The 24,628-nt window shown below is 35.2% G+C and overlaps 1 protein-coding gene across 6 annotated transcripts in view; it reads left to right on the forward strand.

Annotated features, from left to right (window-relative positions):
• col11a2 (collagen, type XI, alpha 2) overlaps positions 1 to 20,253 on the forward strand; it is a 167,326-nt gene extending 147,073 nt beyond the window's left edge. For all 6 annotated transcript variants that reach the window (XM_028801342.2, XM_028801348.2, XM_028801355.2 and 3 more), the window contains 16 exons: positions 834 to 941; positions 1,330 to 1,383; positions 2,389 to 2,442; positions 2,537 to 2,590; positions 4,879 to 4,932; positions 5,055 to 5,162; positions 5,568 to 5,621; positions 5,789 to 5,950; positions 12,849 to 12,902; positions 13,218 to 13,253; positions 13,795 to 13,848; positions 14,148 to 14,415; positions 14,625 to 14,737; positions 16,503 to 16,571; positions 17,962 to 18,195; positions 18,559 to 20,253. In XM_028801342.2, coding sequence (XP_028657175.2) covers positions 834 to 941; positions 1,330 to 1,383; positions 2,389 to 2,442; positions 2,537 to 2,590; positions 4,879 to 4,932; positions 5,055 to 5,162; positions 5,568 to 5,621; positions 5,789 to 5,950; positions 12,849 to 12,902; positions 13,218 to 13,253; positions 13,795 to 13,848; positions 14,148 to 14,415; positions 14,625 to 14,737; positions 16,503 to 16,571; positions 17,962 to 18,195; positions 18,559 to 18,705 — 1,623 coding nt within the window. In that variant the 3' untranslated portion in view covers positions 18,706 to 20,253. The remainder of the gene's footprint in view (positions 1 to 833; positions 942 to 1,329; positions 1,384 to 2,388; positions 2,443 to 2,536; positions 2,591 to 4,878; positions 4,933 to 5,054; positions 5,163 to 5,567; positions 5,622 to 5,788; positions 5,951 to 12,848; positions 12,903 to 13,217; positions 13,254 to 13,794; positions 13,849 to 14,147; positions 14,416 to 14,624; positions 14,738 to 16,502; positions 16,572 to 17,961; positions 18,196 to 18,558) is intronic.
• Positions 20,254 to 24,628: the final 4,375 nt, after the last annotated feature.

Below are 24,628 nucleotides of genomic sequence, written 5' to 3' on the forward strand. Positions count from 1 at the left end.
CCACAGAGGTTGGATGACAGGGCTTTGTTAGCAAAGTTGTAGATCAACTGTTCCATGCAGCTGAGCAAGAACAAACATCTAACCTGTACAAATATTTTTTATATATTTAGCAGGTGTTGGGTACTGTGTCTAAGTCTCATATTAAAGCAGTATACTTTAAGAAACAAATTACTTCATTTGACAGTGTTATGTCCATCTTTTGATCGGCAATCCCATAATCAAAATGGCAGCAAGCAAAGACACAGCCATCTTACTGTAAATATGCAGCCTTATCAGGATTTTGGCACATCAAAGATACAGCATATTACTGCCTTAACTGAATTTAAAAAACATAAACTTGCTGTTTTCTCATTGCACAAAAAAACTCAGTTTTCATCTCATTAGTGATAAAACTAAAGCATAAATTGGAAACTCCATGAAGTAAGGGGCACATATGAACATTTAAGTATGTCAGTTACTAGTATCATCAGTTACATGTCTTGTTGCAGAGATATCCATTACTGAAACTGAAAATACAAAATATCTTACAGCCTTGTAATAAACAATTCTGAATAGACACAGTGAGCAAATTAAAGGAAACAAATTAAAAATAATAATAATAGGTAGAGATACAGGAAGCCCCTCATGTTCTATTCTGCAAATCATATACTGTAATTCATTCTCTGAAAATCATGATATGTATAGAAAAATTGGGGTACAGTGATATCCAAATAGTAAAATACAATAACAGTGCACTCATTTTTGTGCAAAGTAAACTTTTTATCATGTATTGCATACTACCCTGTATACACAGTACAGTGTTGTCTTATAGGCATCTGTTTATCCTATCACAGGGTCCTCGTGGTGAGAGGGGTGAGAAAGGAGAGGCTGGGCAACCTGGGGCAGCTGGACCAGCAGGAGTGAAGGGACCACCTGGAGATGATGGACCAAAAGGCAACCCAGTAGGTTCAATGGACAGCTAAGCAGAGAAATGCTATTATTTAATTTTAACAATGTAAAGCTAATAAGTCATAGTCAAAGAGAAATCCTTTTGTTCTTTTAAAATTTAATGATGTTTGGTGAACTATTTTTAGTTCTCTGTACAGTGCATAGAATAACAGATTGTAACTTCATTGATGAACAAATGTGAAATTTTAGGAAAAACAAAACTGAATATGCCAAATAAAAATAAATACAATTATAAATTATTCCAAAATAATTAAAACTTTATTAATAATTTCTGTGACATTTTTTGATCTGTACTACGGTAAATACAGCATAACTTAAGTTGATGATAATATAAAAATACATAATATTCTTGCCTTAAGTAATTTTCCTTTCCTCTTTTAGGGTCCTGTGGGTTTCCCTGGAGATCCTGGTCCCGCAGGTGAACAAGGTCCCCGTGTAAGTATCTTCTTCATCAATGATAAAAATTTGTAAATTACAACAGCTCTAATGATAAAGAAATTTCAGTAAATGCCGTTCTTCTGAAAGTTCAATGTATTACTATGGATAATAACAAAATTGTGCAAAACAATTACAGGTCATTGCCGACTTTTGACCTATGCTTCTTACAACTCTTTGACTTACAACCACTACTGCGTCTCATGGGTCAACGACAGTTTTCTCCCTGCCAGCTCCATATACCGTGACTCATTCATCTCATTCTCATTCAGTTACATTTGTCTTACAATTAGAGGAAAAAAGTTTACCTCAACACAAAATGAAGTTGATCAAGCAGTATGAGGGAGGGAAGAAAGCAAATGTGAGCGCATGTGATTCTAATTTAACTCATTGTAACTGGTGTTCACTGCATGTGCTGTACTACTGCACTCTGGCCTTGAACCCAATTAACCTCCAAAGCTTCTGCATTGTGCCGCTTTGTGTGAACGGCCACATAGAGATAATGAAACCACACTGAACTTCTTTATTTGTTAATATTTATTATTAACAGGCTGAAATGTTAAAACAGGAAACATATGAGTGCTTAAAGTCTGCCAGTACAATTCCTCCTCTCTCAGTGAGCACTGGGAGAGGCTCACACTGATGATGTAACATAACACAGACAAAGAAAAGGTTTGTGAAGCTGTTAAAGGTTCGGCACCCATACAAGAAACAGTAATAACGAAACAAAATAATAAAACAAAAAAAAATGTAGAAAGAAAAGTATATACGTGCAAAACAATATGACTTAAGGGACTTATTATACAGTATTATATATACAGTTAGGTTTGAATACATATACCGGTTTGCTTAAATCTGGATCGACTTACAACCAGTCTGTCAGAACCGAAAAATGGTCATAAGTCGATGACTAACTGTATATAAGTGTGTGTTTTACTGTCACATTATAATAATGAGATTTTAATTGTAATAAACTATATAATGTAATATATTTTTTTGTTTTAGGGAGCTGATGGTGCCAAGGGGGAGAGAGGTGAGGACGGAGAGCAAGGACAAGCTGTGAGTTAATACCATTCCTTTTTCTTTAAATAGGTCAATATCATTCATGCCATCACCTTACAGTATGTTCTGCTCTTTACTACTCTTATTCTAGGGATCTCCTGGACCAACTGGTGAGGCTGGCCCACCTGGGCCTCCAGGAAAAAGGGTAAGACATTTCTTACTTGGTTTAATGTGAAAAAAAAAACAGGTGATCACTCAATATAAATACTTATTATCAAGGCTAGACATAACATCTTGTTAAATTGCTTCTGGGTTTGACCAAAATATACTTTTAGTGGCAGTGGGTTATACTTGTTAAGCTGCAAAATAAAGCATAAATCTAAATTGAAATTGGCTGAAGAGAATTTGGTGGTTTATTGAACTGGATTAAAAAGACAATTTTCAAAACAAGGACTGATCATTATTTAGCAAACACATCAAGAAATGTTCTAATTCTTCTACAACCCCAAATAGTTTCCTTTTAAATAATCATTGCTTTCTTCAATTTTGTTCATTTAACTAAAACTAATTATGGTGCATGTACCACACAAATGTATATATTCATTTGATTCTTGGTGAGGATGTGTCTGTTTTTTCTTGTTAGTGCAAGGGTTGCAGTGCATGGATGTTGTGCCTTGACATACTGTACCTTAAAGTTAATTAATAACTCTAAACTGGTGCATTACAACCAAAAATGAGTATGTATCTAAGTGTGATCTCTCATAAAGTGACATCCTTTCCAAGGCTTGTTCCAGCTATTGTAGGTATTGCTTGTTGGGGAAACTATACAATTCCACAACCCAAGTCAAGCTGACAATGAAGAGATAAAAATGGCCATCCAAAACAAATATAAGATCGAATTCTATGTTCTAGTGAACATAAACAACATGAGAAAAGCATTAAGTTTGCCCCTCAAAAAATACATTTTCTGATATGATGTTTCAAATCAATCCAGGGTAAATTATTCCTTACGCCCAGGACTGACTCCTGTCCACACAACCATAAACTGTATTGAGTGGTTTCAATGATGAGTAAATGGATAACCATATCAAAAAGAGTAATTCAATAATAAATAGTGATACAGCTCTTATTTTCAGATATGTATTAGTAAGAAATGTTACAGAGACATTATTTATTTCTAATGCTATGTCCTCCAATTTCTACTAATTTACATTAGAACATTAGAACACTCTAGACGAGAACAGGCCATTCAGCCCAACAAAGTTCACCAGTCCTATCCACTTATTTCTTCCAAAAATATGTCGACTTTTGAAAGTCCCTAAGGTCTTACTGTCTACCACACTACTTGGTAGCTTATTCCAAGTGTCTATCGTTCTTTGTGTAAAGAAAAACTTCCTAATGTTTGTGCGAAATTTACCCTTAACAAGTTTCCAACTGTGTCTCCATGTTCTTGATGAACTCATTTTAAAATAACAGTCTCAATCCACTGTACTAATTCCCTTCATAATTTTAAACAATTCAATCATATCACCTCTTTATCTTCTTTTGCTTAAACTGTAAAGGCTCAGCTCTTCTAATCTTTCCTCAAAATTCAACTCCTGTAGCCCTGGAATTAGCCTAGTCACTCTTCTCTGGACCTTTTCTAGTGCTGCTATGTCCTTTTTGTAGCCTGGAGACCAAAACTGCACACAGTACTCAAGATGAGGCCTCACCAGTGCATTATAAAGGTTGAGCAGAACCTCCTTGGACTTGTACTCCACACATCGTGCTGTATATCCTAACATTCTGTAAGCCTTCTTAATGGCTTCTGAACACTGTCGGGAAGTCGAAAGCTTAGAGTCCACTATGACTCCTAAATCCTTCTCATAAGGTGTACTCTCGATTTTCCGACCGCCCATTGTGTATTCAAACCTAACATTTTTACTTCCTATGTGTAATACTTTACATTTACTGACATTAAATTTCATCTGCCACAAATCTGCCCAAGCCTGTATGCTATCCAAGTCCTTCTGTTAATGATATAACGGATTCCAAATTATTTGCTAATTTACCTATCTTGGTATCATCTGCAAACTTAACCAGCTTGCTACTTATATTCCTATCTAAATCATTTATATATATTAAAAATAGCAGCGGCCCTAGCACTGACCCCTGTGGAACACCACTCTTAACATCAGCCAATTCTGATGAGGTTCCTCGCACCATCACCCTCTGCTTCCTGTGTCTGAGCCAATTCTACACCCATCTAAAAACATCACCCTGAACTCCCACTTCTTTTAATTTGATGCCCAACCTCTCATGTGGCACCTTATCAAATGCTTTCTGAAAGTCAAGATAAATAATATCATATGCTCCACTTTGATTGTATCCTTTTGTTGCCTCCTCATAGAATTCCAGCTTGTTAGTAAAACACAACCTCCTTCTTTTGAACCCATGCTGACATGAATATATCATGATTCTAATTCTGATGTTTCATTTCCTTTCATTGGTTAGGGGCCTCCCGGAACAAGAGGAGCTGAGGGTCGCCAGGGTGAGAAAGGTGCCAAGGTGAGAAGACTGCAGATTTTAACCATATTAATTATGCCAAGAAGTCTTCCTTTTAATGATTACTAGACAGATACAATCTGAAACATTCTGCTTATTTCTAATGTTTTTCTGTTTTTGATCAGGGTGACTCTGGTGCTGATGGTCCAGCAGGAAAGACTGGTCCAGTAGGTCCTCAAGGTCCTGCAGGAAAACCAGGAACAGAGGGTCTACGAGGAATTCCCGGACCTGTGGTAAGTAATAGCTATGACAAAAGTGATTTCTGTTCATTTCCTCCTATGAGGAAGGAATAAGTTATTCACCAACTGTCAACACAATTTATTTTTACATGCTTTACAACAATATCATTTCATTTTCAAATCATCATAATTATGTGAAGGTCAACTTGGGAAGTGTACAGTAACTATATAGTATTATTACTGATTAAAACATATTAGAACATATTATTACTGATTAAAACAAGTCAACTGGAACTGTAAGGTGCTGTCCATGTGACTATTAAATACAAATTAACTTTTCTAGTACATATACAGTCCAAACTGTAGGCATATCTAACTTTTTAGATAAAAGTGAATTCATGTGTGTGTTTGTCTGGATTGCCGTTGTTAATTCTGAGAACTTCTTTGGACTCTATTTAGGGTGAACAAGGTTCTCCTGGAGCTACAGGACAAAAAGGCCCCCCTGGACCAATGGTAAGCAGACACAAAATTAACTTTGAGTCCAGAAACAAAATATAAAACTTTAATAGAAAAGTTTCAGTGAACTGATGGTCATATCCAACTGTTTCAATTATGCTCTGTTTCCTGAAGAATATCTTGTTAGGATGGGAAACAATAAAAATTGTCTCACTTTTATGCAGGGACCTCCTGGCTTACCAGGTCTTAAGGGTGATCCAGGTGCAAAAGGAGAAAAGGGTCATCCTGGTCTTATTGGTTTGATTGGACCTCCAGGAGAGCAGGGTGAGAAAGGTGACAGAGGTCTACCTGGTCCACAAGGCAGCTCTGGACCCAAAGGTGAAACTGTGAGTACTTTGAGTAAGCGCATCCACATTAATGGTACAAAAGCTGTAATCCTCCCCCTCAGATGGACATCAGTGTCATCACAAATTTCAGACTGTAAGGTAGTCATTGGCAAGTTTTAAATTATACAGTAAATACCAGGAGGTATATACAATGGTTATTTTTGATAGTTACCACCAAAGCAATTGTAGTAAAAGTCAAGTAATGTGAGAAGAGTTTCTATAAATCCATGTAAGGGACTGTTGAGTCCTAGAGCTAAAATTATAGAAAGCAATGCTTTGCATTCATCCTATAGTTCTAACTCTAAGAATCATCAATCCTTATTTATAGGAAGCTTCCAATTTCCTTGCCTTTCTCTACAACTTCCTTACCTAAATAAGAATATTTACTAATAAAAACTGGATTACTACAGCAAGTTCTATTATATATCTTTTAAACATTACTTAATAAAGACAGTGACGGAAATAAAACTTAAAACAGAAGGAAAATTTCTATTTTTTTATCTGTGCCTTCATTTCTCAACACTTTTCTACCACCAAATTCATTTTTTATAATTTATGGACTATTACTAACAAAGTTGCAGTTCACAGATTTGACTACATCTGTCAATCTTTTCATTATTAGTAGTTATTATTTCATCATGTTTTTTTAATTGCATAGATAACTGACAAAATAAATTAAACGGGGCACAGTTTACTGTATATTGAAAGCAAGTGTTCCTCAACAGAACTGATTGTTATGATAATTAATCAATTAATATTCTATCACGTAATTCATGAAACTGCTCAACTGCCAAATATGGCTTCTAATATAATTAGAAAACTGCTTTGACAGCAATCAGTTTAGTCTGTTTTTTTGTGCCACATTTGTGAGATTTAGGAATGATCAATTTGTTGATGTTGCATGAAGAGAAGTACAGGTAGGTATTATGATGATGTCATATAATGCAACATGAAAAGCAGCATCAGTTACAGGTCATAGTGTCCCAGCATTGATTTAAACTGCTAGGGAAAAAAGAAGAAACTCTGTATTTTTTTCTGTACTTGTTAATATAAGCCAGGAGCAAAATGTTTCATTAAAGACACTGGGAGTGCTTACTTTATTCAGAGTACAAATACAACACTCTGTCTAAAAACTCTAATTATACTAATGTGTTATGAAGAACACAAACAGTGGTCTACAGAGCAACAGAAAATGGTACCTGGCCAGAAGAATCATACCTCATTTTGTTGTCAGCAATCAAGTGGGAACATGTGTGGCATGTAACAAAAGAATTCTATATACTCAATTGTTTTTTTTTTTCTTACAATGAAGGGTTTGGTTCTGCTATGGTGTGAGAGTATTGACTAATATGGTTTACGTCCATCCTTTGCTGAAACAATAATTATAAGGGGATCAAAACCAAGTTCTAATTAGCATGGCCAATATTTTCCATTTATTCCATTGCCTTTCAAATGGCTTAGTTTTTAAAGTGTAGGAGTCAATCTTGCAGTATCTGTAGTAAAGTAAACTTTTAGGCTTGAGGTATTTTAGTGATAGTGGATAATGGGGCATGACATCCAAAAGATGTCTTTGGAGGGATCCTGTAAAAGACATTACAAATTGGGCAGGTGTTTTAAAACATAAGCATAAGGAAAAAAGTACTCTGTTTGCATTGAAAATGATGGCCAGATATGGCAGCTATTACAAATAAAACAGTTACACATGTTAGATTATACCAATCAAAACAAAGAGACATGTGGAAAGGGTAAATAAATTGTTAAAATCCAGAATGTGGAAAACTATGCAAAAGGAAATTTGGGATTAGGATACAGTGATTTTCTATTTTGTATTAGAGAGCTTCCACAGATATTGCCAAATTAGTTTGATTTTAATTTCTTTTCATTCCTCACTCTAGGGAATGCCCCACATTAGGAAAAAAATCTGGGAAAAGATAATATGTTGTAAAAGATGTAAGATGTTCCAATGAAAATATACTGTAATATGGATATACCTTTAAGAGAGTACATAGAGCAAGCTTAACAAGAGTGATTTTTTTATTAAAGAGATGGAAATAGAACAAACATTGACACATAATCAACTAATTTCAATATAAACATGTAAATTCATGCAGGAGTATACTGAAAGAAAATAAGACACTTCCCCATCCCAGCCCTGTGAGTGTTACAGTTTTAAATATTTGTATTGGATGCAATAGTTTTAAAAAAGCTGACTTCCAAAAAGTTGAAGAATAAAGGACCATCTTGTCTCCAGTGGGAATCCTGGCGAACATGGCAGCTATAGACCCTAGAGAAATGTTTTATTCTGAAAGAACAGTGGTGAGAGAGAGAGAGAGAGACTGATGAAAGGTCCAGGAGGAGGAAAAGAATTGTTCAAAGTCAGAACTGAGGATCTAGAAGTAGAAACATGAGACTAGTTTTGACATATAGAAGGACATTTCCAGAATGTGGAAAAATGAACCAGGGACTTTTGAGGGGTAGAACTGACAGAAAGGGTCTGACTGCAGCAATAAAATCTAAAATGATAAGAAATGATGACTGTTTTTGAAATAATATAAATAGTGGCTATTGTCAATTACACATTACAAAAGTGGCATTGTGATAAGTAAAGCCAAACAAATATCTTTAAAATAGTCTAAAAGGGAAGTTACATGGATAAATCTTATCAGGTTGAGAAGTAAGACTGCAGAATATAGTGAAACTTGGCAGGAAATGTTTGAATACATAGAACAAAATGGTAATATAAATGAGAGTTCCCCAGGAAAACAAAAAGAACTCAACATAGAAAAGTAAAATAAACCAGGAAAAGTGGTGTGGACTTATCAAATTGTAGGCTCTACAAGATTAGATGTAGAAAATGAGAGAGAGGCTATGCTACACATTGGAGTAATAATGGAGTCAGTTATTCCAAATGTACTTGTGCCAAAGACAAATGGAATTATGTGATTTAGTTTGTCTTCAGGAAACACCAGGAAATTTCAAAATGTAAACCACTAAAAAGTGAAACTGTGGATTTTCTTAAAGAATATTAATAGACTGGGCATTGAAAGAACATACACTGTCAACCTGTATGACTTGGTACATGTATATGCAAAGTAAAGCAGTTTATAAAAAGGGCTAACTCAGTAAATAAGTACTGAGAGCAAGCAGTACCCAAACATAAAGCAAGGAGATACAATACCAAATGAAATTAAATAAGCAATAATCAGAAATTGGGTAAGTGTAGTATGTTTTGGAGCATATAAGCTATTAGCGCTTTTTCATTATAAACATTGGCTTCTTAACTGTAATGTGTAGCTCACATCATCACAGGATTTAGATCATTTGTCACTCTTAAGTAGTCCATCTGCTCTAGTATGGTATTTAAAATCTCCAAATTTTCTCAAGAAATGATTGTTCCAATAATGCATTACACATCAACCTTGAAGCAGTCTTATCAGAAATCTGTAACAGAGCGAGAAGAATCCTATCCTGTGTCTAAAGAAGCAACTTCGGCTGGAAGTTTAACCTGGGATGAAACCAAAATGGAATATGATACAAGCCTTAAGATATTTGCTCTATCCCTTTTATCACAATGTGAGCCTGAGGTTTTTAAATTCTGAGATGAAAATGGCCGACACTGCACCACTAACTTGGGTATAATATTAGGATTTGTATCTACCTGTGATACTTAGAGCTATGCTGTCAGGAGGCTTGTGCTCATGGTAGGGTTAGCTAAGGCAAATGATCACTAGAAGAAGTCAGAGACTGATGCTAGAGATAACAAAAATCAGGTCTGTCCTGTAGCAAAAATAACTTTTAACAAGTGTATTAAGAGTGAGAGAGTGGGTGCTTTTAGAAATGTAAGTGTTAAAAAAATACATTTAAAGTTTAGTCAAAAATAATGATTGTAGTGGAAACTAATTATATAAATTTATATGTATTTACCTTCCACTCAACCCAAACATTTTTAAATTTCAAGTCTGCCTTATTTAGTGGTCATGAAATGCTGTTTATTATCATACACTGTAAGTATAAAGAAAACCAAATTCACTAAATATGACAAATAAAATGAAATTGCAGCAGTGTTCTTCAAAAACTAAAGTGACTGCTTCTACAGTTTACACATTATTGTAAATTTTACAATCCATAAAATGCATCAGTCACTAACACATGGCACATTTAAGACTTAAAAAACGAGAGTACTGGACAGGTACACCACTCTGTTTATATTCAAATTTTAGACTTTTTTTGTTAGTTATCATGCACTCCTCTGTTTCCTGCCTATGATTATCATTGCTTAAGAATGTTTTTGCAGCAGTGAACTCTTCAGATCAGCTGTATTACATTGTGTATTATACAAACGCTACCACTATTGACTTCCTACTGTATAGCTATGGCTATGTTCTTGGTCCACATTGCCGGCAGTATGTCGAACCCGTTTCCAGTGAGAGTTGGACTCCGCCAGGGCTGCCCTTTGTCACCGATTCTGTTCATAACTTTTATGGACAGAATTTCTAGACGCAGCCAGGGTGTTGAGGGGGTCAGGTTTGGTGCACTCCGGATTGGGTCACTGCTTTTTGCAGATGATGTTGTCCTGTTTGCTTCATCAGGCCGTGATCTTCAGCTCTCTCTGGATAGGTTCGCAGCTGAGTATGAATGGGAATCAGTACCTCCAAATCCGAGACCATGGTCCTCAGCCAGAAAAGGGTGGAGTGCCCTCAAGTATCTCGGGGTCTTGTTCACGAGTGAGGGAAGAATGGAGCGTGAGATCGACAGGCGGATCGGTGCGGCATCCGCAGTGATGAGGGCTCTGCATCGGTCTGTTGTGGTGAAAAAGGAGCTGAGCCGTTAGGCAAAGCTCTCAATTTACCAGTTGATCTATGTTCCTACCCTCACCTATGGTCATGAGCTATGGGTAGTGACCGAAAGAACGAGATCGCGAATACAAGCGGCTAAAATGAGTTTCCTCCGCAGGGTGTCTGGGCTCTCCCTTAAAGATAGGGTGAGAAGCTCAGTCATCCGGGAGGGGCTCAGAGTAGAGCCGCTGCTCCTCCGCATCGAGAGGAGTCAGATGATGTGGTTCGGGCATCTGATCAGGGTGCCTCCTGGACACCTACCTGGTGAGGTGTTCCGGGCACGTCCAACTGGGAGGAGGCCCCGGGGAAGACCCAGGACACGCTGGAGGGACTATGTCTCCCGGCTGGCCTGGGAATGCCTCGGGATTCTCCCGGAAGAGCTAGAAGAAGTGGCCGGGGAGAGGGAAATCTGGGCATCTCTGCTCAAGCTGCTGCCCCCGCGACCCGACCTCGGATAAGCGGAAGAGGATGGATGGATGGATGTATAGCTATGGAAACTGCCGACCTCTTTAAACAAAACCAAAATGTGTAATTTTGGTTTTGCTAGGAAATCTATAGCATTTTAAGAAAGTCCTTTCTAATTATGAAAAGTTTTACTAATACATAAAAAATGACAAAATCAAGTAGAATAAAACAAACAATATATGTTCACATGCAAATCATTTTTCTGCCTAGTTTCAAATGAGCATTATGCAGTGTTTTGTACTGGTGATTTACAGGATTCATCAGAAGGAAAGAAAATGAATGCTGGCTTCAAAATATAAACTGTCCCATTTAAATAAATAAAATGCCTATGGCTATTATTATACTGTATACCATATGAAACACCAAATGATTTTTTTCTTTTCAATGTGAATCAATTATACACAGCATCCCAATTAATTTTCTTGGAAGAGTAAAACCCACTTGAATTTCTGTTTATAACATCTACTGCATCTAAAGGTCTCTAGATCTTCATAGGCAGTTACTGACTTTCATTTTTATGGACTTAAATTTCTGTTTCCTCTAATTGAGACATATCTGTTACTTTTTTCCATGCAAACAAAAAAACATTTTTTTCTGAAAAGCGAACTACAATGTTTTTTCTTAATTATTTTTCTTATCATTGGTTCAGTATGTTCCATCTGAATACTATACATTTTTAGTATACTTACATGATATTGGATCTACTTACAAGTTCAATGTGTTGATCCCTATACACATTTTTGCATTGTCCTTTTGCAATGCAATATTATTCTTTAAATTATTAAATTCTTTAAAACTTAGTCTCTTTTCTGTTCTAATAAACAGATGCAAACTTAAATTAACTTAGGAATGTACTGTTTTATAGCAGAATTCCTATATTAATGAATAAATAGATCCAAATTTAAATTAACTTAGGAAAATATTGCCAATACAGAGAGTAAAGTGAGCTCTAGTATAGTGGAACAGTGTCTTCTGCTTCTTACTTACAATGTTAACATTATAAATAGAAGTATTTATTTTTGATTTTGTACTATTAAAGAATATATTAGGTCACAAAGTTTATATTATTGTTAATGACTAATAACTATTCTTTACAATAATTTTTCCTAACTAACATTGATAACATATTGTTGCTAGACTAAAAACATGATAATTTAAAATAATCATTCAAATGCTCTCTTTAATATCTGTACAGCCTGCTGGCTTTAATTAATTTAATTTACTTTAACTCATTTATGCTCACATTTAAAAAATAAGAAGCCAAAACAACACAGAATATTGAAACTTCAAAAATATATGAAAGCGTACAAGGTGTGAATATGTTCATATTTTTCATGATGCACATATATTATTGTGTTTTACTTTAACAACATTACACACATATATTGTTCTAACCTAATCAAAACTAAAGTGTGCATTCTAAATGTAACTGGATTAGGTTAAACAGGTAGAGGCTGAAATGTGCTAAGATTTCTCATCTGTAAAAATAGGCATGCAAAGCCTTATTCTGTACATTTCATTTAATCAGTCATAATAGTATACATTACTCTAAAAATATATATTTCGAATGACTAATTATTTTTTATATTTCATTTTAGGGTATCGCAGGACAATCAGGCCCGCTTGGACCAGCAGGACCTCCTGGACTGCCTGTGAGTGATCCTTCCTATTAAACTTTTTTCATCTCATATGCAGTACTATAGCTGGCCAATTATTGTTTACAGTGGGCTTCCTTTTGTATTTTCATCACCACTGTAGAAAGGAAGTCTGTTCCACAAGTAACTATTCACCCCATTATGTCGTGTTACAACCATATCTTTACTGTATTTTGGAAAGATATTATTTATATAAATATAATATAATAATTTATTTAGTATAAATACAGTACAACTTAAATAAACAGTACAACGATGCATTTAAATAGAGAGAATAGTGTAAAATTCCTCAATCTGTGTCTTTTTTTACAGGGACCTCCTGGTATCAAAGGTGCAAAGGGAGCCACGGTAAGACATCTCATACAGTGTAATTGTCCCTAACATATGTGCATATTGTGTAAATGTGCCATGTGATCTAGGATTCCTACCTTTTACCCAGTGTTGTTGGGATGACCTAAACAAGCAGATAGATACTATATAATAAAATTCTAATGTTTGTGTGTGTGTGTGTGTCTGGTTCTTCTGAGTAATACGATTGGTCAGCTGGGCTTTGGTGACATACATGAGACGGGCAAAGAGCAGTAAAGGTATAGTGGGAATGCTGAGAGTGGGATGGGAATTATAAATGCAGATAAGAGGTAAGCAAGACATGTCAAAAAAAAACAGGATTCATGGGAATGTGCTCAGGAGTGGCAAAGCTGGGCAAAAAAAGTTCAGGTTCAGGCACATGAGGATACTGAGGAAAGATGCTGAAGGTAAATGTAGGGCAATAGTTATCAAATATTTTTAAATTTAAATTATAAATTTAAAATTATAATACCTTTTCTTTTTTACTAATTTATTTGTTGCACTGCGTAAAAATTGTTAACCTTTTGTTTTCTGCTTTTAGGGTCAAGCTGGTCCTAAAGGAGAAAAGGGTACCTCAGGACCTCCTGGTCCACCAGTGAGTGCTACAGTTTTTCAGTTCCTGTTTTATTTTGTGGATATAATTAACTTAAATGTTTACTGCAGTACTTTACAGAAAGTAATTGAAATATGCAACATACTACCAGGTTTCTTATTAAGTTTAACATATTACTTAGAACAGGATTTTTGGATTGTTTCTAAATACTTGTTACTGGAAATGTTCAGTATGGACCTGATTCTGTCACGCACCTTCATTTCTGATGGTTATATCTGTGTGTTTAATTGAAAGAGAGTATGAATTGCAACAAAAATGACCGTTCTGTATTTCCTCTAAAGGGACCTCCAGGAGAGGTGATCCAGCCTCTGCCCTTCCAAATGCCTAAGAAGAACAAGCGATCTATAGATGCCAGTATGCTGGTGGAAGACTCAGCTGGAATGGCGGCTGATGCACCTATGGAGTATCATGAAGGAATGGAAGAGATCTTTGGATCCCTCAATTCTCTCAAACAGGAGATTGAACACATGAAGCACCCACTTGGAACCCAGGAAAACCCAGCTCGAACCTGCAAGGACCTGCAGCTGTGCCAACCAACCTTCAAAGATGGTCAGTGACTACAAATATTAAATTGTTCAGACACTGAATTTTATTGCACATTTTCTGTTTGCATTCTTAGATATGAGAAATGCAGCATCACATTTCTATGGACACAAATTGTATTTCCACAGCTAAACTGCACTAATAGTTACAATGTTTGAACACTGAACATTGACTTATTATAATACACTGCTGTTCTCTCCTGTTCATTCTGGTAGGTGAATACTGGATTGATCCTAACCAGGGGTGCTCAAGGGACTCTTTCAAGGTCTTCTGCAACTTTACTGCTGGAGGAGAAACTTGTATTTACCCTGATAAGCAAACTGAAATGGTGAGGCTCCTCCCTCATTACACCTTTAGATTAATCCGTTTTAGACATTGGTCTTCACAATAAATATACAACAATGATTTATGCACTTTGATGTTAGAAAAAGTCATTTTAGCATAGTGTATGTAGGTCTGATAATTATATTTATTTTAAATCATGTGGTTTTAAGGTTGAATTGCAGAGTGCTAAATTTATTATCAATTGTGCCTCACAGCACAAGGATGCTGTGTTTAAGATAATCACTGTCTGTGTGAAGTTTGCACATTCTTTTTGTGTCTGTGTGGACTTTTCTCTAGATAATTCCCACATATCAAACACATGCATTTTTCAGTTTATTGGTGACTGTAAAAAGGCTCATTATGAGTGAGGGTGCCCTATGATGGATGGATACTGCATTGCGAGATGGATTCTGTATTGCACTCAATGCAGCTGGGACAGGATCTGTCTACTCAAGAGACTTGAGTTGGACAAAGCAAGTTTGTAAAATATATGAATGCATATAAGGATGGTTTTTAGGTTACATGGTTTGTTTGAGCAGTCCAACAATTACCTCCTGCAGTAGACTCCCTTCACCTCTGACATGGAAATAAGTCAATTTCATTGACTTATAATTTTTGTACTTTTTTGTGGTTTTATTGGTGTAAGTATGGCCTAAAAGCAAAAGTATTAATATGTTCATCCATGATTCATAATCTGCAGTGACAGTTTACAACACTGACTTTATTTACAGTGTATAATGTTTCATGATGTAAGATATATTATTCATTTAGAATGTTATTTGGCGCATATAATATGAGATGGCCAAGTTTTTTCTTTGATATTGCATGCATTATATATTATATCTGTTGCACTCTGACCTACTAATTCATGCCTTCCTAGCCCAACTAATCAGTGGTGGTTGCAGGCTAGCACAGGAGTAGCATAAATCTGTTACTGGGCAGTTGTACAGTATCAAATTTCATTTATGTGCTGTAAAAGAATGAGTCTCAACACACTGGAAAGGTTTGGGCCAGCCACCAGAATATTGTCCCTGGCTGCAAAAGGGTTTTTTAAGTAAGCACTGATGTGCATAGATTGAGCTCTAGACTGAACTGAATTGGTAGTGGAGAAGATGGTGGTTTTAAAGGGTGAGACCAGAAGCGATGTCATCTGAGGCCGGAAACTGGAAGTGACATCTTTCTTGCCGGTAGACCCAGAAGTGACATCTTTCTTGGCGCCAGAACTGGAAGTGACATTATTGTTAACTCAGGCAGGTTTTCCCATACTTGGCCTGCAGAGATAACAGAATAAGGTTTAGCGCACCCCACCACCCCCTGGCCAGGTGGATAATTACCTTCACTTGGTCCATTCAGTTCCCTCCTAGTCGCACGTGTGTGACAGTACATTAGAATGAATTCAAGGTGTGGTCCTCATTTTACAGAGTTTTGAATTTAAGTGGCATCAGACTACTCAATGCAAATAAAGATGCAATGAAATGGGTGGGCAGAAACCATGTACAGTATGTATAAATAATTCCGAAACTCTGCAAGCTTTGGAGTTCTCTTAAATAATAACAGAGAATAACTTCATATAAACAACAAAATATTATGGTGGTAGGTATTATTTAATCATAAATGTCTGACAACAGTGAAGCTTTTTATCATTGTGAACGAGCTGTAACACATACAGCATTTCACCTGTTAGTAGTAAAAAAAAAATCCTTTTCTGGAAACAGATCATAATAAATAGAATATTACACAGTTTTGAAAAAGTTTGTTTGTATTTTTAGGTAAAAATGAACACTTGGTCAAAGGAGCGCCCAGGAATATGGTACAGTGAGTTTAAACAGGGCAATAAGGTAAGAATTTCTAAACAGACAATTTTTGCCTACTTTATTAAATCTGAGTTAAAGTACTGACAATTGAAAAAACAATCTTTCAATGACTAAGATATTAAAGCCACCCCAGCCCTAGAATGAGCATAATCAAACATTGGCATTTCAGCTAAGTTTATTTGTATGGATATGGAAGTAAATTCATTAGTTTGCTGTAAACTGAAACATGTTTAGAATATAAGAATTACCACTTTCTACTATTAAAATAGCAATGTTGGCTCAATTAATTTTTGTTTATCAAGATAAAAAGATTTTGATAATTATATTATGTGCCTTATAAATCTGATAACGTACGTTATTAGGATGTTATATTGTTTTACAAGATTGGCTAACTACCATGGCACTGGTGAGTGATGAGACGTGCAAGAAAGAATTTCACTGTACTTTGCATATGTTACAATATTACAACTACTACTAAAGTTATAGAGCATGATACTATTATTCAATGTCTGTGGCTATGATTGGCACAAATTTACATGACTCTGATCTTAACACAAAGGATATGAAAACAGATTATTTAAAATATTTAAGATATTTAAATGTAACATACATTAATGGGTAGCACCTTTTAAAAAGACAAATAAAATATTTGGTTATATTGTAAAAACAGTTGACTATAAATCAAGGGACATTATACTCAGGCTATATAATGTGCTAGTAATGTGCTGGAGTATTATGTGCAGTTTTGGTTACAACACTACAAGAAAAACATAACATCATTTGAAACTGTGCAGAGGAGAGCAACTAAGTGCATCCCATGATTTTAGGACATGTCCTAATCTGACAGAGTCAGAGAATTAAACCTGTTTAGTCTCAAACACAGGAGACAGTTTGGGGACCTAATCCAGGTCTTCAAAATTCTCAATGGCATTGATAAAGCAGATCCACTGGAATTCTTTGAACTTAACCATGAATCATGTACTTGAGGACACCAGTGGAAATCAAGGGAACGTACATTTAGGACGGAAGCCAGGAAGCACTTCTTTACTCTAAGAGTTGTGGAAATCTGGAACAAACATAACGACACATGTAGTTGAAGCAGATAACTTGACAACCTTTACGAAGTATATGGATGAGATATTGGAGCAGCTTAGGTATTAGCTAAACAAACAAAAGCATGAGGAACTAAATGGTCTCCTCTCATTTATTAAATTTCTTATGTTCTTATTACCTGCTCATATATATGTACAGTTTCTTGTGTTTCTACTAATAATCATTATTCATTTTAATGTTTACTGCTAGTATTGTAAATTCACAATATATGCTGTTTAAATTATTTGAAATGTTTATGAAATATGTATATACATTATACTGCCTAAATAACTTCATTTTGTTTTCTCTGTTTTTTGTTCAGCTGTCCTATGTGGACTCCAATGGTAACCCTCTGGGAGTTGTTCAGTTGACCTTCTTGCGTTTGCTCAGTGTCTCAGCCCGACAAAACTTTACATATCACTGCCACCATTCAGTAGCCTGGCATCATTTGGGCTCAGACAGCTTTGAAAGAGCTCTGCATTTCCAGGGTGCCAATGAGGAAGAAATGAGCTATACAAATAATCCCTACATCAAGGCTCATGTTGATGGCTGTGCTGTAAGTATATAAACTCCATACAGTTGAATCTAATAAAAAAAATGAATAATTAAAAATTAGTCTGACCCTAATACAAAAATTAATTTGAAAATTAACTGCCTTTTAAAATGAAATGATTTACTGTGATATAAATGATATAGGCAAAAACCTCTTAGTAACAGAAATTTGTTGTGAATATATGAAAAGTAATACCTGTGTATTATAAACTGTACCTTTCTGCAATTTATGAAGGCTCTGTGGTAATATCTAAGATAAACACTGAAGCTATAAAAGATGGTAAAGAGAGAAAGAACAGACCTAAACATGTTGTGTTAACATTAAGTCCTTCCATCCCTGGTAATTTTATGATTTATGTTTTTGCAGAACCGCAAGGGTTACGATAAAACAATTTTGGAAGTGAACACACCACATGTGGAGCACCTACCTCTAGCAGATGTCATGTTCACAGACTTTGGGGAGCCTAACCAGAAATTTGGCTTTGATGTGGGACCCGTGTGCTTCTTAGGCTGAAAGACAAACATAAAAGAAAGTAAAAATCCAAAGAAAAAGTATAAAAAAGTAAAAAATAGAAAAAATACAAACATTTCACGACCTGCCTGTTTATCCCAAGCCCCATGTGTCTTCTCCAGGACTACCTGAACAAACAAAATTTCTTTCTCACCGTTTGTTCAACCCCAGGCCATATTTTCTACATGCTGAATACCAGCCAATAATCTCTATTCTTGTCTGGCATAACAGACATAATCCAAAAAGGAAATAAAATACCCAGGAAAACAAAAGCCCAATGAAAATAAATGGAGAATCCTACTCTACATTTAGAAATCATTTTTCAGGATCCAGTATTTGAATGGAGGATCCTCAGCTAAATCACCAGGACAAGAAAGACTTTAATTGAAGAAAGCCACACCAAAAACTTTGCAACTACAAAACAAACCTAAACTCTATGGCAAGAAGGAAAGGGAAAAATCAAATGTACAGTAATGAAACTGTTCCACTCTTCTGTGTAGGCCTGCCATCTGTCTGACCACCTTGTGAGTTATTTGTGCAGTAGCCTACATAAAATTTGATGGGATGTTTTTTATTTCTGAAAACTGCAAAGAACAGTGTAGAACAAAACTTTTCTCTGTGTTTTTTTACAGCCACATTGTGTGAAGGGATTTGCATATGTATAGTTTAATGCAGCTAGCCATGGTTAACTGTTCAAAAGGGAAATGGAATTTTTTGGATTTATATGCAACACCTTTGGAATGATAACTATGCACCACATAACATAATCCATACATTCTGCTGCAATTATGTTATATAAAAATAAAAACAAGGTCCTAGTGAGAGGTACAGTGCATTAAACTAAATGCTAAAAACATAAGCTGTTCTTTGCAGTTTTCACGTGTTGGTACTTTTGTGCGCTAAAGAATAAAGTCACATTGTCTTCAAGTCCATTCGAAGTATATTAAAAATGTATTAAGCACAAGGGTCAATTAATTGTTTTTAATTTAAGTGCATTTCTGTGTCAGTTTGCTGAAGATGCCAGTGAGAAATTAAATTTTGAGTGCTGGAAGGAACAAACATCATGTATAAAAAGAGACAGAATTGTTGTTTTTTTTGTTTTTAAAGAACAAAGGGGTTGAGTTGAGAAAGTATATTTTTGATTTACCTGCAACACTTAAGAACTGTTTAAAATATGGTGCTCAGATTGTACTAAACTGAAACGAAACAAAAAGGTGCTCAAAGTATTATTTTATAATGTTTGTAAGTATTTTTTATTTGTATTGTAATATATATTCTATAATTTGCTGCTTTTTTCAGGTTGTCTTATTTTTCCATTTATGCAAGTTCTGCGCATCTTGTTTTAAAATGCTGTCCTTTCCATCTAACTTGCTCTTTTCAAACTAATTTCTGCTTGTGTTTTTCATTTGCATCCTCCTTTTTCTATGTCTGCTGAAAGCCTGCATGATCATCTCTCCCTGCTATTTTCCTTTTCTCTTTTAGTCAATTCAGTCAGTTTTTCAGGGTGTTTTTGTTTTCTCCTTGTGTTCCAATAAATTGCACACCAACACAGGTCTCTCCAGTCCTTGTAACTTAAGAGTAATGGATTGTTTTTTGACTGGTGCTGTTGCTCGTCTTCCTTTTCTCCTTCAAACAGCTGGCATGCTGCACAACAACCATTCATTGCCTGTCCTACAAGAACAAGACTGAATGAATGAATAAAGGACAGTGGGTAAAATAAACTGAAAAAAATCTGGCCTGTGAATCAAAATATTTTATTGTAGAAAAAAAAGTATTGTACAGTATATAAAAATATGGGCATCATCTGTGGCCATTTACTTGTCACGACTGTTTATTCCATCTTTTATTTTTTAACATATACTGTATACAAAAACTGAATCCCAGCCCCGGCACTCTTTGTGTCCAGTATGCACAAGAATTCCCCAGCATGCCAAAGATGCGCATGCTAAGGTGACCCTATAGTAACATGGTGTATATGCATGAGTGTAGTCTGCAAGGGACTGACACCTTGTCCAGGTATGGTTCTTGTCTTATCCTTTGTGCTGCAAGGAAAGGCTCCACATTTTCAAAACCTGGATGTGCACTTAGCTGGTATAGAAAACCAATATATAAACTGTCAATTGTTATTAGTGGAATAAGTTACATTTTTAGCATTATGATAAATCATGTAAAGTATTAGTTAGGGCATTTATTTCCAGATAGCATTATGTCCATGAAGCAACTTTAAGTGTACTGCATATCAAAAGAGCTGAATAAAAAAAATGTAATATACAATCCAAAGAGAATATCACACTCATCAGCAGAATGCATTCAGATTAATCACAAAAAGGTTGAAGACATTTTAGGGGCCAAGGAATAAGGAAACAAGTATATTTAAAACTCATTTCTATTCTGTAATATTCCATCATGGATTATGAATTTGAGTGGTAATTCCAGTTTTCCTTCTATGTTTCAAAAATGTCATTGTAAGGATTAGTGATAATTTTGAATTGCTCGAGGTTGTTAATGTTACTGAATGGCATTACATCCAGAGTTAGCTTCTGCCTTAGGCCTGATGGTGCTGTGTACATTGCTCCGGACCTCTGCTCCCATGTCACTAAACCAGATTAAACAGGGGTAAGAATCGAATCTTATGGACATAAAGGGTATGGTTTATACAACAATAAAGTTTACCATTTTTCTTCTTACTGTTAATTATTAAAAAATATAAACACGTAAAATCCTCACATGAAATAAAATAAAATGTCATTTACTAGGAAACTCTGAGCTAAAATGCATTAAATCATACATCATTGTCCATAATTATTTATGTTTTAGCTGCTATGACATAAATTCTCTTCATCTTTATCATACAACATACTAAAATTTAAATTAAGCAATCAAATTAGAATGCAAACATGTCATAATCAAATTACTTCTACCGCATATACAGTATACTAGTTGTGTCACCCGACTTTGCCCAAGAAATTTCATAAGACATACGTACTATTTAAGTAATGAAGTACTTTTCTGTATACAATATTATTTATTTATTTTTACCAGGGTCTAATATTATTAGTTCACAGCAGCTCCTTATTCTTGAATATGCTAGACATAATTGCACATGACTAAAACATTCATACCACAGATCAATTCTTGCTTTCCCTAGTGACTGAACTTGGCTTTTGTTCATGGTCACTGCAAAATAAAATTTTGCATTCAAACTGATAATTAGTAGGGATAAAGAGAATTTTGGGTATACACTACATTTAATTTCACCCAGTAGCGGTAGCTTCAATCAGATTTGAATGTAATGCTTTGATTTATATTTGTGTACCGTTATATAGTTTTGGAGGGTTTAGATCTAAAGCAATATACAGTGAATCACAGTTACTGTAACTAATTACATACAGTATTGATGTTTACAAGCTAAACATTTACATGCAGTGAACTGATCGTTTTAATAAGAGTGTGCAATTCTGACAAAGTTAATAATTGTCAATTATTGCCTTTCATATTATAATTGTGATTATTAATTTCAATTAGTAGTACAATGAAAAATGCTAGATTAGTTTAAAAAATAAAACTGTAGTGTTTAATAGTCTCATTTTTATTTGTTACAATAAAGTTACAACACACTTCAGAACTAAAATCTTTGTCACTGTTTTTAATACAGTAAATACAGCAAATTACTGATATACAAATATTATATAATAAAATTTAAATAGAACACAAATATTGCTTCTCTTTTTTCCAAATTTTTTTTTTCTTCTGAAAATCCAGCCATCACCACCACTCATCATTCAAAAAAATGTAAATGTTGAAAACTTAACCTTGGGAATTTTAAATTGGGGTTCTGCTGTATTAATAAAAAAATAGTACAAGTGTATGTGTAGCTGCGTTTACCCAAAATTACCAAACTTCTGCAGCTTTAGTATGCTTCATGGGATTCTGGCACTAGCCTGACACATTGAAATGATTCCACAGACAAAGCATCTTCGTTTTAAAAGCTTCATTAAAAATTTAAAGTAAAACAGTTCACACAAAAGTAGAGAAAAAGTTGGTAATGCAAAGTAAAGTCATTGTCTAAAGAAAATTCAATTTAAAGCTTATATATCTTGTTTGTTTCTTTAAGTTTGTTCATACAGTTGAACCATTTCTAAACGGTCAGGAAACTGTATGCCTATCCCATACAGATAAGAAACTGATATTCTATTGAAATCAACCAAACATTAATATTAGTTTAACTTAAAGCATTAACTTTCTAAGATTGGCTCCAACATTTCTGTCCCCTAATTTTTTATGCAGGAGCAGAGACAATTGATATATTTCAATTCAAAAAGAGCCATAAATTATTTCTATTCTTTAAAAAACTAGTACTTTAACTGCAAACAAACATTTAAATATTTCTTATTTCAAATATTGGCTGTTTCTTGTAGCAGGAGCAGTTTATTCACAGGTCTGTCCAGTGTGTGACTTTTGGTCTGCACACAAACTCTTCTGACTGCACCTTTGGCATCTGGTATTGTCTTGATGACTCGACCCATTACCCAAGAATAACGGAGTGCAGCATCATCTACAATTAAAACAATGTCCCCTGGTTCAAAATTTCTTCTTGGTGTAAGCCATTTGGCAAATATTCTTTAGACCATCTTTTCCAAAACAAATCAGCTATGTACTGAACTTGCTTCCAGCGTCTTTGAGTGTACCGGTCATTTTTAGAAAAGAGTCCAGGAGGCATGTTGGGTTGTGTCTTCAGTAACAGCAAGTGATTAGGTGTGAGTGCCTCCAAATTATTTTGGTCATTTGATGTCTTTGTGAGCGGTCTGTTATTGATGATTGATTCCAGTTCATACATCAATGTTTGGAGACTTTCATCGTTGTGTGTTTGTTGGTTAAGTATTGAGTTTTGAATCTTTCTTATGCTTCTAATTTGTCTTTCCCATACTCCACCTTGATGAGAGGCTGATGGTGGATTGATAATCCATCTCTTTCTTCATCATAGCATTGCTGATGTTTTCTTGGTCAAGATTTTTAATTGCTTCACATACCTCTTTCTGCTTTAATAAAGTTTGTTCCATTATCTGAGTGCATGATTTTAACTTGTCCTCTTTTACAAATGAATCAGCATATGGCATTGATGCAAGAATCACTGTCCAAGCTGTGTGCAATCTGTATATATAAAGCTCTGATTATTAGACAAGTGAAAATTGCTCCATACCTCTTGACCAGACCTTGTCCTCTTTTAACTTGAAATCGACTAAAATAATCAACTCCAACACTGGAGAAAGGTGGTTGGTCAGGTTACAAACAATCTTCCAGCAAATCTGCCATTTTTTGCTCCCCTGCTTTTGCATTGAATTTTCTGCATGCAGTTCACTTTGATGATTTTACTGATAGTTGAGTTTGCTTGAGGTACCAATATTTCTGGTGTAGCTGAGCGAGCAAATAATTGTACCAACAATGACCAATTTCTTTACGAATGAATGTGCTGCAACATAAGGGAGGTGATATGTAAATGCTTGTGAAGAATTGCAGGATATTTAGCTTCTTCTGGCATTGCAGCTTTGTTGAGTCTTCCTCCAACTCTCAGTATTCCATCTTGTATGACTGGGTCAAGTTTGAAGATTTCACTGTTCTTTTTTACACAGGCATTTTTCTTTAAAGCCTTTAATTCTTCTTGAAATTCTTGCAGTTGATTGAGGTGTATAAGCTCTGTTTCAGCTTTAGCCAAGTCACAAAAGAGAATATTTGATCACCATAGTAACTTTCAAGTAGCCTTCTGGCTTTTACATAGCCTTCTCTTGGTGGATAAAAACTGAAGTACACGACAGGTATACCGACCTGCGTTAGCAAAAACAGGTAATTAATGGCAATCTGTGTTGCAAACCTAACATTACCAGGACTTGGTACCGCTTGCTTAACTTTCATGTACTCTTCATATTGG

This window comes from Erpetoichthys calabaricus, chromosome 1, assembly GCF_900747795.2.
Source record: "Erpetoichthys calabaricus chromosome 1, fErpCal1.3, whole genome shotgun sequence".
NCBI lineage: Eukaryota > Metazoa > Chordata > Cladistia > Polypteriformes > Polypteridae > Erpetoichthys > Erpetoichthys calabaricus.